At 44.3% G+C, this 17,917-nt stretch overlaps 1 protein-coding gene across 13 annotated transcripts in view; it reads right to left on the bottom strand.

Annotated features, from left to right (window-relative positions):
- Positions 1–3,156: 3,156 nt before the first annotated feature.
- The window catches only part of mecom (MDS1 and EVI1 complex locus), a 129,353-nt gene continuing 114,592 nt past the window's right edge, over positions 3,157–17,917 (bottom strand). For 6 of the 13 annotated variants that reach the window (XM_029517308.1, XM_029517294.1, XM_029517298.1 and 3 more), the window contains 10 exons: positions 16,060–17,452; positions 15,741–15,831; positions 14,353–14,379; positions 10,525–10,691; positions 10,273–10,350; positions 8,542–8,711; positions 7,607–7,751; positions 5,569–5,811; positions 5,292–5,472; positions 3,157–5,173 (listed from right to left, as the gene is read on the bottom strand). In XM_029517308.1, the coding sequence (XP_029373168.1) occupies positions 5,039–5,173; positions 5,292–5,472; positions 5,569–5,811; positions 7,607–7,751; positions 8,542–8,711; positions 10,273–10,350; positions 10,525–10,691; positions 14,353–14,379; positions 15,741–15,831; positions 16,060–17,452 (2,630 nt within the window). In that variant the 3' untranslated portion in view covers positions 3,157–5,038. The remainder of the gene's footprint in view (positions 5,174–5,291; positions 5,473–5,568; positions 5,812–7,606; positions 7,752–8,541; positions 8,712–10,272; positions 10,351–10,524; positions 10,692–14,352; positions 14,380–15,740; positions 15,832–16,059; positions 17,453–17,917) is intronic. The other 7 variants (XM_029517295.1, XM_029517299.1, XM_029517302.1 and 4 more) reach the window with 3 other exon arrangements.

Raw genomic sequence — 17,917 nt, 5'->3', positions numbered from 1 at the left:
GTGTACATTACTACTCCCGCCACTAGGTGGCACTCACAATGGAAAAGAGTGGAACCCCTGTGGCTCAAGTGGGATGATTACACTGGCCTCTGCCATAATGCCATTAAATAACATAGTAGATACATTTAAATTGATACCGATGTGTCTATCTACAGACACACAACCACTGAATGTTCTCACTCTGGCAAATATGGAGCCGAAGGCCTGATGAGCTTCTCTCTGATCGACTCCACGAACAAAGAATGAGATGATTTAAATTGCAGACGCCAAGTGGTTCCTCCACCACGCCTGTCCTGATTACACTCGTCATATTAAAACCATGTGCACGGCCGCTCTGTTCCCCCGGCTGGGCCAAGTGTCCATCAATAACACTAATGACCTGTAGCCTCCAAGGAGAAAAACAAACAGCGTAATGGAATCACAACCTTCAGCTCTGAGCAGTCTGGAGAGGAGACAAGACAAGAAGATGGGAAGGAAGGAGCGAGGAGGATGCACGCACGCACGCACGCGCACACACACACGCACACTGAACCGACAGAGGAGGTGCTACTGTTGTTGGAAACACTACAAAACGTTGATGTGACGATTTTTGGAGTCTCTCCACCCAAACACACGCGCGCCTCTGCCAACTGTTAGCAAGCACCTTCCCTCCCACACCCATCCCCGCCTCCCTCACCGAAAATGTTTCCCCTGGCGTCTGAGTCAGCATGGGTGCCAAGTCAATCAGCGTGAGAGCTGCCAGCTGTGATGGCCCCGCTCCTGCTCCGGGGCCGTGATGTATGTCCCAGTCCCAGCCAGGGGAGAGGGGCAGTTTACATGCCACAAAGGACTGGCTGCGTGGACGGGTGGCAGAGGAAAAGAAGGCAGGGTAGGGGTGAGGAGAGGAGAGAAAGAAAGAAGCGGACAGTGGCTGAACAGGAGCAGTAATGAGGCCTGATGGATTCTGAGGCTGTGCCAGCTGCCCCATTAGCTGAGTAGCTGCAAGCCCCACCAAGCACTGCCCACAGTGTGCCCACCCGACCACATACACACACACACACATTTCAAATTTAACTAAAACAGATTGCATTGACTAATGCACATTCTTCTGTCTGACTTCCTTAGCTATTTAACACACACACACACACACAGAGTCATCCCCGGCCCTGCCAGCCACACTTCAATACACATTGAGCCCTTTATGAGATGCTGTGGGTTAATGACGGCAATAACTCGTCCCAACGTGTTGATTAAGTGTGAGAGGATACATGGGTGACATTGGCATGCGCTAATCAACACTGACCAAACGGGCGCATGCACAGCAGTTAAATGTGAGGCTGCCAAACTCACCAGAGTGCCCTCCTCACACCTCTTCACTGCCCACACACAATGACATTATGCACACTGCTCTGTATTCATAACATTTTGGTGTTCTTTCAAGAGGCAGAGCTTTTGGACTTCTGTCTTGGGGGAAGTTCTTTATGTAGGTGATGTAATTACATGGACAATTTGAATTACAGCGGGGGCGTGGTCAGCAAGGGGCGGTGGCAAAATCCTGCTGCCAAGTTAGTTCCCAGATGTATTCAAGGTATAATCCCTGTCAGTCCTCTGCTGAACAGAAGCATGTGCAGCCACAGAATTGTGTGTCACATCCCTTTGGATTATTTTGCTGCACAAGCACAACATAATTATTTTCCCTGTAATAATAAATGGAAATGATCTATGCACAAATAGAACTTGGGCTTTGCTACTAAATGTTTCAGTCCAAACGTGGTTTCTTTTTGTCCTTGTTTTCATGTGATGAATTACCTTGGCGAGTGAGTGAGTGGTTAAAGCAGCTATAATCAATAATTGTACTATAACACTGGATCAAATGAGTGTGTGCAACATGAGCAGGCTGGCTTGAAGGGACAAAATGACACCTTCTCCTGGGAGTCTTTCAGGTCATTGTTTAGTTTTTGTGGTTCTAATTTCCTTTCACATCATTATTTCTGACCATAGCAACGAATATGCTATAAAAAATAAAACTGTAAGTCTGTAATTAAAACTGTATGAAATTTGTTCAGCACCAAGCAACTGACACACAAATTTACTAGCTGGTTGTGAAGCTTTTAGCTTCAAGGAGCTGGAGAAAGAGCTATTAGTGAGCGGACTTGAAAAAGGAGAGCAAGCTCTGCTTGACTAGTGAAAACTGGACAAATATAATAACAATATTCTTCTCGACCAGCAATTGAAAGGAAATCACTAAAGACAGATCTTGCACATTTAGTAACTGGAGTTACAGAGATGAACTCGACAGGGAAATGATGCTGTTGAAAAGAATACCGACATCTTCACATCATCATAAAGGCTTAAATAGCCAACAATAGCACAGGTGGACCAACTCATTATCACTGCCATTTTATATGGTCCTGGCCTGCACCATCACTACCATCACAGCAGCTGACCTCATCAAAGCTGGACGACCCAAGCTGACCTCATCAACACTGCATGACCCCCCGTGACCTCATCAAAGCTGGACGCCCCATGGAGCCCTGAGGGCTGACGACAGGCCCTAAGAAAACACCCCATCCATTAGGGTGCCAAGAGCACTGTAAATGTGGAGTGTCAGCGCCAGCCATCCTCACTGTCATGCCCAATTCTCCAACCCCCCAACCGAGCTACTCGCCGGACAAAGGAGCCTCTGAACCTCCAACCCTCCCAGCCACAATGTCCGCCCACGTTGGCTGGCAGCAGTGACAGAGGGGGGTGCCGGATGGGGAGGCCTGCTGCAGGATGGGACTCTTATTGAGCGTTTGAGCGATGAGCCAGGTCATCACATCTACCCACCTCATCCATCATGCCCCACAAACGGACACAAATAAAGAGGACACATTCCTGCCTCCGCTCCCACTACCACAATCAAGCCCTCTCCAGCCTTTTTCTCTGCTTCCCTCTCTCTCTGTGAGCCAAAGCCTGGAGAAAAAAAGAGGACCAGAGTTCAGGCTCTCCCTCACTCCTGGAGGCCATGGGAGCGCCAGAAGAAAGCGCCAGGTGGTTTTCTGACTCATGTCTCAATGTTTCTTTGGGCAAAACTGAAGGCAGGAGGAATATATATAGTGTGGCGGTGTTAGGAAAAACAGAGACAAAGGATGAGTAAAATATAGAAGAGGAAACAGCGAGAGAAGGGAAGAGATGTCAATCCACATTGTTGTCCTTTATTTCTTAGTTGTTCCTCCCACAGTATTGAATTGAAATGCATAACAGTTACATTGTAGAAAGCATTAAAACAAAGTACCTCAACTTGCTGATTACTTTTTAAAATCGATTATAAACAAAACAACGACAAAAACAAACAAAAAAATCGAGTCCCTCAAAACGGGAGAATAAATGAAAGTAATCTGTTATTTATCATAAGTTTGGCACAAGGGATTAACATGAACTGAACGTCACACAAGCTTGCAGACAACTGTAGAAAATGTCAGATACAGATCTCACCAGACCAATCATGCGCTTATGAAGAAATTATACCTGGCTTTTTTTTTTTCATTATTATTCGTTCTTTATGTTTTTCTTTTTTCTTTTTTTTCTTTCTTTTTTTTTTTTTTTTTTTTACAATTGAATCATTAAATTGTCATAGAAAAAAAACCTAAGTAATATCTATTCATCAACCAGTTTCATTAGAAGAATAAGGAGTGAATTGTTTAATACTATCCGGCACTCAAATGTAATCTACAAACCCCTTTGAACTCTGGGAAAGCCTGGTGAGGAATCTTCCCATCACCTGGGCTAAGAGCAGTGCTATTCAGTAAACAAACTACAGTTTGCCAAGAAATAAATACAATTCTCAACATACAACATCAAATAACAACAACACCACCAACAAAAAACAAACAAACAAACAAACAAAAAAAAAAAAACCCAAACAAAATCAACAAAAAACAAACAAAACAAATTAAAACAAAACAAAATCATGATTGTCTAAAAATGAAAGACACACGAGCATGGAGTAGCTAACAACTAGCATTCAGGCTATTTAGTGGTATTGTTGGCTGACTAAGATGGACTCAAGGGTGTAGAAAAAGACATATGCCCTTTACAGAACAACAATTAACTTCAGCACTGGCTACTTATCTCAGTAAAAAAAAAAAAAAAGTGTTTTCTTCTCTTCTACGAAAAAGACAATCTATTTATATCCTTTCACAGATAGCGCAGGCGGGCAGAATGGAGCGCAGTGGAGAACAGTTGGTAGACACTTGTGTACAGTGCTGTGATTGTGTAGACAGACGCAGCTACGAAAACGCAGATGGGAGATTTCACTTTGACAATTAGGTTTTGCTATTTCTTCTTCAGTAAGTTTGGTGATATTAAAGCGCTGCTCTTGCTGTCCTTACATGGAGCGGTTTCATTTGAAGTGAAGTTGCTTTCTCCATCCTTCATTTTTATGATGAAGTACATGTATTTATGAGAAGCACCTGTGGATCTCTGGGGGTTAAAGGGAATTCTTGTAAAACATTTTAAAGATACATTTTGTAAGACGAGAGGGTTCTTATGGTTTACACACATTGAAGCACACTAGGCCGAAACTGGCTGTCTTAGAGACAAAACCAGACTCACCCTCTCAGTGTGAAATGTTCTCCTTGCTTTGGATGTGCTGGGCAGTAAATGCAGTCTAGCAATGATAAATCAGCACATCTTCCATGTCCACCAGCTGCCTTTGCTGTGCAAAACATAGAAATTCAGCAGAATAAATACAGCTATTATTATTTTAGAATTATTATTTTCACCACATCCTGGTTGGTGTTAATGTAAGAACTCAATTTTAAGGTCTCAGGGGGACATTTTTGCTCTCTATGTGTGGAAGTGTTCTCAGGCTGGGGCTAGGCTTGGTTCTGCATGGACAGTAACCCTGCTTTGTGTGAGGCGCTCCGCTCAGCAGTCAGATGGGCTGTGGTTCTGCTCAGCAGTCTCTCTGTGGACGATCAGGGCCCCCCGCAAACAGCCCCCTGTAATGGGCTCCCAGTGCCATAGGTCAGGGTAGGGGGTTGAAAAGTGAAAGGGAAAGCGCAAATGGGTGTCATCATACATGGCTAAGGGACTGGATGGCGCTGGATTCAGCAGCAGCCCGCGCCAAACTGTGCCACATGGTGGCTGGGGTGTGTGTGGCTGGGTGGAGAGAGTCCTTTTCAGCCAGAGACAGCATCATGGCATACGCCTGAGAGAGAGAGGGGGCCAGACAGATTAAATTTAACTGTCACACTAAAAGGCAAACGGTTATATGACGGTTAACTGTGTTAGTAAACGTGCACCTGAACTGTCAATACTTCTGTTACCTGAGACTTAGACTTCCTAAAGAGTGGCTGTTTGACTGCCTCGGTCAGAGAGGGGGAGCCAAACGATCCGTCATCCTCATCTCCATCACTCAGTTCACTTTCCGCCAGCTTGCGCATGTCTGAAAAGTGACGAATATGATCCAGGGCTGAGTAGCTGCTCTGCTCCTCCTCATCCTTATACCTGGATGAAATGAAAGACGAAATTTTCATGCTATATTTGGATGAACATGATAATCTCCACAAAATAAAAATAAAGTAAAATAAAATTGTAACTTACCCTCTTGGAGAAGTTTTGCAGTTGAGGTTCAAGTCCTTCGGCCCAGTGAAGTCCATTTCATCTTGTATGCCATCACTGAGGTTGGTCGGGAGCACCTCGCCCTCGGCTTTCCTAGGGGTGTTGCTAGTCTCTTCACCTTCTTCTTCATCAGCACCAAGTTCCTCTGCCTCCTCGTCTTCCATGTCACGTGACCCATGGCTGGCCATCAGCGGCTTCTCATCTTCAAATGGGCCGCCATTTAACCTGCAGATCAGGAACATTGATTACATGAAATTACAAGACATTACAAGAAAATGACAGTGACATCAACATTGTGGAGTAATGAATAAAATGAGGATTTTTTCTTAATTAGCAACATCAGGAAGAGTTAAAACTATACCGTGGCGCCGTAAATACAGCCAGTGCTGGCTAGTATTGTGTTTCGTAAAAGTAAATTCTTTTTCAATATATACAAAAACGGAGAGCATGGAATAAGCAGCGGAGTGGTGGATCTGAAGCAGGTCATGGCAGCTGGGATAGAGCAGAGCCAGAATCCCGTTTATCATCGAGGTTCTGGGGCCCCTTCGGGCACTGCAGCATTGGGTTGATCGTTGCAGTACTTAACTGGAGTGCTCTGCCTCTCTCCTTGTTTATTTTCTCTGCTATCTTGTATTCATCTAATAGGCAAAATATTTAGCTGACAGCCCCATTTGGTGAGAGAGTTATGAGAGCGTTGCCAACCAGCCCATTCCTCTATCCCTGTGGAGGGAGACAGGACCAGCTATCCAAACTGCCTGAGTCTTAATCTGTCCCTCTGTCTCAGCGCCACAGGAAACCACCATTTGGTAAATCATCTGGAACCACATTAAGACTGATTCACTAATTACACTCGGGGACGTCTTTCGTCAGCTCCAAAAAATGCCTTTTCTCACACAAAGGATTCAGAGATGAGGACAGATAAGTGGATGTAGAGAAGTATACAGAGAAGTGCTTGTCTGTCTACTGTAGAGAAGTAGACAGACAAGCACTTCACCGCATAATTACAGGACACTTATAAACAGGATACCTGGTCTGGAATTTAAAAGGATGTCTTTGAGTGTGGACTGACTCCAAAGGCTGGAATTATCACAGATTATATTTGAGCATATGCAGGATCTACATCATCTTTTCTCCATTATCAGTAGCTAATCATACTGTGCTTTTGACAGGGCTCCTGCCTCGACAGAGATCTTGAGACAAGTTGGTATTCGTGCCATGTTGAGCTCACAGGACTGAGAAGGAGGACTGGGCTCCACTAGAGAGAGCGAGAGCTCTGTGATTAAGAAAACAGATTCGCTAATTACGTTTTCAAACGTGGTAATTTGCTGAGGATAAAGTATCTATCAGAAGTAGTCAGGAGAGAAGCACTTTGAAAGGAAACACGGGCCGACCCTTTGACCCCACCCCCTCTACCCTCTTCCTGTAGGGAGACATGTTGGTTCCAGATGTGCTGCACTCCCCCTCCTGGCTCTTTCTCCTACCCTCTGACGCTCTACTGCCCGGTCCTGCTCTCACAGGCCTTCTGCACAATCACACACCAGTCTGTGAGATCTCTATCTGGCCTTACAATCTGCCCTGTGATCACACCAACGTGAGGCACGTGAAAACAAACTCCTGAGACCTGAGTAGACTTCTCAGCTGCTATCCGACCTGATCGCAGCAAAGAGAATTTATTTGAATAATGCTCAGGCAAAGTTGCGTGCGCAAAGATATCTGTTTGTATGTGTGGCCAAAAGGCAACTGATGTAAAGAGCTTCCGGCACGTTTCCAAAATCTGCGATTATCTCTAATGTCATCGCAGATGATTGCTCTCTACTCCAGACCCCTGAACACCATGTGATTATTAGTGAAGGCTGGCTGGGTGGTATGAAAATGCAAGTCTAAAAATGGGCAAATGAGAGGTTAGCTCTCATCTGTAACTGCTGCCGGAGAGTATTGGTTCGTGGTATTCGATCAACAATCATATCAGAGATTCTTTTTTTTTTTTCTTCCAAAAATGAACACAAGAATATGCACTTACCCTTCCTCTGAGGGGTCTGGGGAAGTCTGGTTCTGGCCAGTATTACCGATGAAATTTCTTATTTCGTTGAAATAAGAGTCTTCTTTGTCATCCAATATGGCACTGCTACTGTCCAGTTCAGACTGAGGTGATGACATTGCAGTGCCTGCAGAAAAAAAAAATATTCCATTGCCATCTTTAAAGATATATTTGATATTTGAGACTTTATTACTATCTAAAATGAAAATGAAATGTCCAGGTTAAACATCTCAGAAGTATCTCCAAATAAACACGCCCTCTAATGTCTGCTGGTTAGAAAGCGATGATGAAGTGAAATATTTAAATCCACCATATTGTGCATCTCTGTTTCCAGTGAAATTTTAATCATTGAGATCTTGACTACAATTTAAAATAAAGATATTCAGGACAATGTTGGCCACACAAAATTGATGAACCTGCCAAAGTGTCTGCAAGCTTTAAGAGGGTTTGGTTTCATTATTTTGACAGTATGGGGAAAAAGACTTTGCTAGTTAGCATATTCAATCTGTTGTCTTTATCACAAAGTATGGCCTGTGCACTCAGTTCACACTCAGATTTTGCTGAAGGCTACACAGTTTGTTGGTGTCGGCTGCTGGCCAGGTGTCACTACTTGTTCTGCTGATTCAGAATCAAGCTGATGCATCCTATCAAACTCTGCTGATGAAAGCGCCTCATTTGAAAAAAGAAAAAAAAAAAAAGTTTATGCTCTTGCTGAGATACAGTAGATTTATATTTTCATGAAAGGATTTAAATGTTTGTTCATCAGCAGAAGTATTTATGACTCTCACAGCACGAGGAAAGCAGCTCTCATTTTCTCAGATGAAAAAGTTTGAAGCAGGGAAGAAAACCTCAATAATTGTATTATTTCCTCACATTTCTAACTACCAATCAGAAAAGGCCAACTTTTTCCTTCTCACCTGACAGGTTGCCATTCTCGTGCTTCTTGAGGTGACGATCCAGGTTGGTCTGCTGACCAAAGCAACGGTCACACAAGTGGCACTTGAAGGGCTTCTCCTTGTTGTGGATGTTGCGAATGTGACGCTGCAGGTTTGAAGAGATGCTGAAGGAGCGGTCGCAGTATTTACACCTGCAGGAAAAGTGGAGACATTTCACTTGAGTATAGAAGTATTAAATGTCAAAAACAGCTGCTGGTCATAAGTACAACTGTACTGCATAATGAACCAGGAAATGATGGTTTGTTCTGTGGGAAACATAATGAGATACATAATGCAGGACACACACACACACACACACACACACACACACACACACACACACACACAGACGGTCCCAGCAGTCCCACAGTCCCAGACATGATGGAGGAGCTTGTTTAAGGTAAAACAGCTCTGCCTCTTATCTCTAGCCAGCGCAATAAAATTGCATTCTTTGCTCACAAAATAAGCACGCAGCAGATTTGGTTCGAACCCTGCAAAATTAGCGCTTCTTGCCAAGTTTCTTCATGCAAAATTATACAAGAAGATTACATCTTTTCTTCTGGTGGAATTAACTCGCTAGATTGGCTGTCCCTCAGGAGCCCCCCGGTTATCTCCACAAAAAATTACAATAAACAGCGGTGATCTTTAATGGCCTGCCAGCGTGTGGAGTGCAGGCTATCAGGCTGGGGCAGTAGAGGCCTGTGTCTATCTTTTCTCTCTCCCCTGTGGTCAGCAGGCCTTCTCCATGCTTTGGGCCAACATTCCTCCACCTTGGTAACTACAAAGCTGAGCAGTATTAGCCAGAGCTCACTCATTATCCAAATGTAATAAATGTGCAGGATTAATTTTTACATGTATACTGAGCTGCTGCTGCATTGTTACTTCTACCTCAGCAGCAGCTAGAAAATGCTGCCGTGTTGATGTGAGAGGAGGCTGTCTTTCTAATGGTTTCCCAAGTTTTGCCAACACAAAACAAAATTGCTATTATTATTATTATTATTATTATTATTATTTAAAAAAAAAAGTTAAATCTCATGAAAACCTTTTTAGCTGGCAAGAGAGAGTTTTACTTGCGGCAAGTAGCCAGTAGGCTCACAGATGACTTCGAGTTTTGGCCTCAAATGCATAAGAGAAATGACCACAGCTGCCAGACCTGGACATCTGCCCACGCTCCTCATCTCCACAACTTTCTTCCAAACATCCCCCTCTTTCCCTCTTCTGTGCTCTTTTAACATCCCAGCTTCAAATCCCGACAAATCCCTCTCCCAACAACCTGACCTGTCACCCAGGTGACGGACACCATTTTTCATTAGGCAAATTATTTAGAAGTAGGATAATTATTCCCAGCTTTTACGGCATAAGAAAACATACATAAACTCTTTCCTAACTGTGGGCAAGAGTTCCCTGGGAAAACATCTACAAGCTGTTAACAAATGAGCTGAGCCTCTTTGTCTTTCTGTACACTTCAGAATCTGTTGTTTGAAAGGTGTGTTTGCTGCTTTCACTCACGTTTGTGGGTTAAGAAAACCGGCTTTTCACAGAAGATTTAATGCAGCATTTTACAAATCATACTGGTGACTTGTGGATAATGGGGGGGTTGCAGACAGTGAGAATATGTGTGTCTCTTTGCAACTGCTCAGTGACTGAACAAAAAACACCTATGCGCCACTGCAACTTGGCACATAACTCCACAAGACAGTGTATGTCTTCTACCTGTATGGTTGTTCTCCTGTATGAGTCCTGAGGTGGCGAGTCAGGTTGGCGGAGCGCGGGAATATTTTCCCACAATATCTGAAACAGAATAAAAACGCGATTTAAGATATTGTTTGCCTGTTTTACAATTCTTCTTAAAATTAAAGAAGCCACAAGCCACTTGTAAAAAATATTACCATAAAAAAAATGTGGCTAACATTAATGGCAAAAAATTTAAATGATAACACATGCCAAACCTCCGGCTGCAGTTACCTGCATGTGTAGCGCTCCTTGCCCTTGCGCAGCAGTGTCTCTGGGAGTGCAGAGGGTGGGGCTCTGAAATCAAACATGGAGGGGACGGAGCGCAGCAGATCACCAGACTCTGGTTTCAAGGAGCCAAAGGTCTCCAGCTTCTCTGCCATGTTCTCGATGGCTGACATCTGTAGAAACAAAGGAGAAGATAGGTGAGTGTTGCGCTTACAAAATCCAACACGCTGAGGAAAAAAACTGATGTTGAAACTGCATCACTTCTGATCAAGACACTTGTGGCTCTTGGAACAAATTGATTTACATACAATAGGTAGCCTTGGAGTTATGCTGCAGGACATCACTGTGCTGCTCGATTTAGGTTCTGATTGCAGTAAAATGCAAAACCCAAAATGCATAATTAATAAATAAAAGGCCAATGCACAAGCAGGGACCCGTGTTTGAAACACAGAGAATGACAGCAGTCATACATTTTTATTTGCTGTGGACATCCTTGGATTCAGCACAAATAGATCTGATTCTGATTTACAGTTCAGCTTCTTACTGAAGATATAATTACTACATTTGTTCATATCTTGTTTGATTGACGAGACTTGTTTACAGGCATCATACCAAAATGAAATGAGGTGGAACTGGTATTGGGTGAATTCTTTTTATGATGTTCATTAATGATTCATGCATAACAAGGTCAAATCCTTGCTGAATGTGTATGACAAGTACATATGTAACGGATTCAGAACTAAAAACAGGTGTGAAACTTTTTATGTGCTTTTCATCCAACTCTTACTCTTGTACAAATACACATACACATGCAGTAAGTACATAAACATAAACACATACACACACATATAGGATCAAAGACTGCAGCCAATCTACTAATGAACGTTTTGCTTTCATCAGATACTCTCTGAGGAGATGTGTGTACTTGTCAGTGTGTCTGTGCATGTATGTGTATATATGAATGAAAAACTATGTGCTGCATGGTGGCCGTAGTTGATTAATTACTATGAATGTATGTGGAAGGAAAAAATGTGCGTGTATATACTTGTGCATGTGCGTAAGAGAGAGTAGAGCGTATGTGACATGCATGTGTACGTGTGAGTGTGCGTGCAGAATATGTGCACTCAGACATGAGCATTGTATGTGAGCATGATCGTACATGCTTAGTGTACTTGTCGCAGTGTTTTTGTGCATGTGTGCGTGCACGTGTATGTGTGTGTGGCAGAGGAGTGATTCATGTCCACTGCTGGGCTGTAAACCATTCTGTGCACAATGTGGGCAGACAGCACATTCGTCAATATGAAAGATGTTGACATTACTGATCAAGGGCCAGACACGGGTAATAATGATATCGCTGTGCTGAGAGGGGCGGGATGGGGGAGGAGCGGGGGCTGGAGGGGGAGTGAAGGGAGAACTAGGAGGAGAGGAGGGGGTAAGGGGGGTCCCAGTAGGCCGCAGGGCCCTGTCAGCCCATCTCTCTCTCTCTCTCTCTCTCTCTCAGACACACACACACGCACACACGTGCACAAGTTTTTTTCCTCTCAGTTTTTAAAGGGGCCACACAAATTTGCATTATTTTACGTGTATTGAATTTTCAGCCTGTTTCTTATTCTTATTTCAATAAGGCAACAAATCAATGGTGATTCGGGTCCTCCACCAGAGCCCTGCTCCAACTCTGACATTCCATCTCCTGCTTTCACCCCCTGTCACTCTCAGGCTTCACGCCAAGTTGGAGCAGACTGAAGGGAAAGAAAAAGACGATGAGAATCAGAGAAGAAGCACGATAAAGGACAAGATGGTAGAGGAGAAGATTGGGAAGAAAGAAAAAGAAAAAAGGAGAAAGGAGGAAAGAAAGAATGAACGATAGAAAAAAAGTAAGTCCAGTGAGAGAAAGGCTGATGGATGGTGGTGGAACCTGGTGTTGGGAGCGGCTGATTAGGAGTGACGGCTGAGTGTAAAGTTCCTGCCGCAGCCGTCGACGTTCCCACTGAGGGAGGATGTGGAGTGTCAGGTCCGTTTGATTATGAATATGCCAATGCTGCATGCCATGAATCAAAGGCAAGGGAGAGAACTGAGTGAGAGAAAGAAGGAGGGGAATGAATTGAAAGATAGGCAAGTGGTTGCATGGAAGAGGGAGGCGAAATACTTTCATATTTCTTTTGAAAGTGCACTGTGTATTTCATTGGGCTCTTTTCAGACACTTGAGCAAATACTCAGTTTGTCTGCCTTGCTCAATGAGAACCCATTACTCTCAGGAACATTAGGGCCTCTAAAGCTGTCAGCAGTATCAAGCCCGTCAGATAAGACACTTTTTAGAGCTGAAAGTACACTTCATCTCTGCTCCATCTACTGGGGAATTCTGATCCCACCTCAAGCCACTCATGCTGCTGCACTCTATTACAAGTTTAATCTCACACCTCTGGTCGGCCTTTGCCTCTGTATCCTTTAAATTAAAGACATGGTTCTACACAAAAAAAAGGTCTTTGCCTGGTTGTATGAGGCAGAACACTGTATACCATTTATTTAATGTTGGTCCAAGATGGGAAGATGCAAGAAGAAAAATCGAAGAAACGTGGTCAACATGGTGTTAAAATCATTACTGGTATTATTTTTCATTTTGGAACAATTTTTGTATCCACTGTTGCATCATCCATGTTGGTATAAAAACACATCATATTAGATTTTTGTTTAATGAATACATAGCACCACATTTTCTTGTTCAAAGTTGTAAATGGTTAAATGTTTTGTTTGCAGATGAGCAGAAAAAATGGTTTGCATATCCAATTCAAAGGATGAGGTATATTAATAATTAAAAGTTGAAACCATAATTCTGCCTCAGATTACAATTCAAAAACCCTCAGCCACTGAGCTGCCTTTAACGGTGGTGAGTCATTCATTCATTCATTCATTCATTCATTGATTCATTAGGCCACTGTCTAACATCGCTACACATGTGAAATGCTCGACTTAAAGGAAAGGAGGATAAACGGCTCCACATTTTGGTAAAGTGATTTTTCAGAGCTATTATATACGACCCCATTCCCGACTCCTTTGTATAAGAGACCCCATCCAAAAGCCACACACATGTACATCCAAACACACACACCTCCTGAAACCCCCTCGTCCTTCCCCCTTGGGCAATGTGTGTGTGTGAGCGCGCCTGTGAACTTGCTTGTTGCTGTAGCGTCGCTCTGGGACCAGCAGTTGATTGGCTATCTTCAGATGTCGGTGATGCTGTGAGGGCCTTAATTAGCGAGATGCATTCTCAATTGTTGATGTTAATCGGGAACCAGATGTTTGGAGGGAAGAACTTACCCCCCTCCACCAACCCCCTCCCCACCAGTGTCCCAAAGAGACTGTTACCCTTGCAGTGATGTAAAGCAGCCCTCTAAACACCACCCTCCATCCCAGCTTCCGCTTGTCCTCCATGCCCATTTGCAAGAGCTGTGCTTCATTCCCCAAATAAGCAAACATATATTCAGAGCTGGTGGATGGACAGGGTGTAGCTCGGCTGGAATTCCCCACTTAAACACTTTCATGTAAATCAGAGGGGATATGTCTAGTTCTATAGATATAAACAACTCAAAAAGGCTCAAATACTCAAAGCAAAACATTTCTATGATATGATGTTTGGTGATAACATTCAGATATGTCTTTCAAATGACACAGGAACTGACAGGCCCAGTCAGGGTGCAATGGTGACTGGCTAAAGCCATGCGAATACTGCGTGAACGCTCATAAACTGTTATGCAGCCCATGCATTAATTAGGGGATGGAGTCTGTTTGGTGGAGGAACAGACACATGGCAGTACTGTAGGTTAAAGAACGACTTACCCAAGTTCTCTGATCTGGCAAACGAAACTGAGGGGCGGAACAGAAGGAGAAGAGACAGCAGTCAGAACCAGGAAGTGGTGTATGAATCAACAGCTTTTGATTGGTAATACGGGTCTGGACAGGATGATAGGTCCCAAAGTGTTTGACTTTGAATGAGCAATGAGCTGTTTAGTTCAATTAGTTGCAGTTATGATGCTGGACTAATGTGAGGCTCTAATAATTCCCAACACTTCCTGTTCAATAAGCTCATTACAACAAGCTGCACATACAATTCCAGTGTAATCTGATCCGCAATTGCTTAGCAATAAAATTTCCTGCCAGGAAATAAAAAGCTGAATCACTAAAGGTTGAAAGGAGGGGAAAAAAAAGTTCCAGTCCCCTCAGCTTTGCAACCTTTTTTTGATATATGGCTCAATAGTGAGTCAGGTGACTGAAAACAAACCCCCTCAAAAGCATACAGAAGGGCCCCTTGCCTGGTCTCATTTAGACCAACCCAGGTCTGGTGTTTCTGGGAATGATTTGTGTGTCCAGACATCATAAAGTCATAAAGATGGTCTAAGCACTCTGTTAGTGTTTCTACTGATAGGACACCTCATTAAGGCGTGTTGGACGGCCATGTGGCTGCTGCAGCCTGGGCCCATGCAGCAGTCTGGACAGGGGACATAAATCAGACAAATGAAACAGCCTGTAAAAACCAGACCTGAAACGGCCAGAAAAAAAATTCATATGCCTGAGAAAGTGGTGTTTTCACTTTCGGAAGGACCATTCTCACCCGCAGGGGAGGATTGAACAGATGAACGTCAATGCAACATGTCTTAGGCGTACGTACCCTCGTTTGCACACATGCACATAGACATGGAGTCTCACGCAGAAAATACTGGCACAAAGAACCCAGGGGCAGAAATCATTGCTTTAAGAGGATATCGTTTTTTATATTGTAATCAAAGACGCATTATGGGAAGACGTGTCACAGGGTTCTCTCTCTTTCTGCCACATCTGTTTCAGATAGCCAACAATGGACTTAACAGGCAGTAGCATGGATAAGGTTGGAGCCATATACTAATCCTCATTAATCCAGTTTGGTCAGCTTCCATAAGTCCTCATAGAAAAATCATACATCTTGTAACAATGATGTTGCCATGGTAAAATGACACTAATCATTAAATCACAGCCATTTAAAGCTCAAATTGGAAGGACTAACCATGAACCACCCATACAAATCCGGACTGTTGCTGTCTATTCAATGAATCCAGGGTGAATATTTGAAAACTAAGATGGCCTTTAAATCTAAGGAAACAGAAACCAGAGGATGGATAAAAGTGCCACTTTATTCCCTGTTAAGACCCCAACTTGTCCTAGTTCCTACAGGTACCGCAATCAGCACCTACCTGTGGATGGAAGAGAAAGCCTGGAGCTGGCCGCATGTATTTGTCTTTCAGTGTCTCAAACGGATCGTTCATTCTCCTCTTCTCAACCCTGCTAATAGTAGATTTCTATCAGCTCTTAAGGTATGCACAGTAGCAAACATCAGTAAATGTACATTCAATATAATAAAAAAGAAAAAGAGACAAATATACGACAAGAATAATGAAAATAATACAATGTAGGACAGTAGTTCAAAAACCGTATAATACATTACTCTTTATATGCCATTACACAAAACTGCAGTAGGAACTTAAATCAGTAGGCTACTGGGAATAACAATACCTGTAGATGGGGTCCATGAAGAAAGGGGTGGGCCTGGCATGCTGTAAGGACGTGTCTGCTTTTGGGATTTCCACCACTCCCTTCTCCTCTTCATAATTCAGATTCTTCTTTGTCTCGTCTTCTTTTGGACTGCGGCCACGGCCCCTGGTTCCAAGGCTCAGGTCTAATGGCTGATCCTGGCCAACAGAATGGGAGGCCTCTGGTTTGGAAGGAGTGAATGGGGCTGACTTTTCCTCCTTTCGCTTGGTAGTGAGGTCAAATGGTGACTCAGCTGAAGGTTTTCCTTGGGCCTTCTTCCCGTCATCTGCTGGAGACTGTGGCTCCCCTTTTAAGGCTGGAGGTCTAAGGTCCCTGTCTGGGAAAGGGTAGACTGGAGGAGAGAAAGCTGGGAAGAAAGGCAGGGGGAACATTGAGGGATAGGGCAAAGACCCAACTTTCTTGTCCTGCAGGCCAGCCAGTCCTGTTGAGCCAAAGTACTTCTCAGCAATGGAGGCAATGGCCTTAATAGAGTCATTCACAGCCCCTGTTACAGCTGTGTGCTCATCCAGCGAGGATGGGATGAGAGAAGGGCCTGGAAAGTCTTTAGCAGCACTGCTGACTGTCAGGCTGGGGCTCTGGGGGCCTCCTTCAGTCGCCTTCCTCTTGGGGCCTTTGCCATTTTCTCGAGCAGCCCCCCTCTCCCGCTCACTGTCCATGTCACTTTCCAGCTCGGAGCCTGATGTGCTCTCCAGATCACTTCCGCTGGGTGTGCTGACATCGTCCAGGTCGCTGCTCTCAGACTGGTCACTCTGCTTGTTTCGCTGCTTTGAGGATGAGGAGCTTTGAGTATGGAGCTCTGAGCCTGGCATCTGACTGCCAGGTGAACCTCCATCTTTACGGAGAGCTTTGAGGAGCTCGCGTGACTCCTGAGTGCCAGGGCTTGGGGGCAGCAGTGGGCTCTTACTTAGCTCGGCACCAGGCCCAGTAACAGGTGCATGGGAAGGTTGCCTCACAGGGGAAGTGGTGGCAGGAATGAGTGGCGGCCGGTGGTAGAGTCCAGAGGGGAAGAGACCGGGGAAGCTGAAAGGAAATGCTGGGGCGGCTGGGAAGGTTAGCCCTCCATGGTGGCGACTGGCCCCAAAGTAATCAGCCAGTCCAGCACTGCTGTGGCCCACCGCCAGAGCAGATTTGTCCAAGCCAGGGGCACCATGGAGTGGCATGCCCTGGGCAAACAAGCCACCTGCTGTGAAATGGTTCTTTCCTTCACAGAAGCGCCGGTGCTTGTTGAGGGAGGATGTAGTGCTGAACATCTGCCCACAGTCCTTGCACTTGATCTGTGTTCGGCAATCAGCATGCATGCGTTTGTGACGGCACAGGTTAGAGAACTGAGTGTAGGATTTGTGGCATACTTCACCTGCAGGGACACGGAGACAGATAGAGAATATATCAGTATGCAGCACATGCCGACACACAAACACACCCAAACTAAATAACATCACATGATATGACATCCCTTGTTATCATGCTTCATTCAGGCTGAAGCTAAGGCAGAGGAAATACAGTATGAATGATATGCTTGTGTTCCCATCTATACTCTGACAATAGTTTTCCAGTAAAATAAGGAGGAGAGGTGTGTCCAGATCCTGGCATTGTAAGTGAATCTGTTTGGTGGATGGTGTGAGTCAGTTACTGCCACTCATCACCTGGACATCAAACTAAATTCCCAGGCATCTCCAGGTCCATTGTCCTCACAGGGACGCTCCCAGGGAATCCATAAACAATCACGCACAGATACACACATAGACATGCAGGAACACTCACAAAATATTCACATAACACAGAGAAACTGAATCACACATACACACAGGCATGCAGACAT

This window comes from Echeneis naucrates, chromosome 13 (assembly GCF_900963305.1).
Source record: "Echeneis naucrates chromosome 13, fEcheNa1.1, whole genome shotgun sequence".
Lineage (NCBI taxonomy): Eukaryota > Metazoa > Chordata > Actinopteri > Carangiformes > Echeneidae > Echeneis > Echeneis naucrates.
Note: the sequence above shows the minus strand (reverse complement) of the source record. Positions and strands in the feature narration are given on the sequence as shown.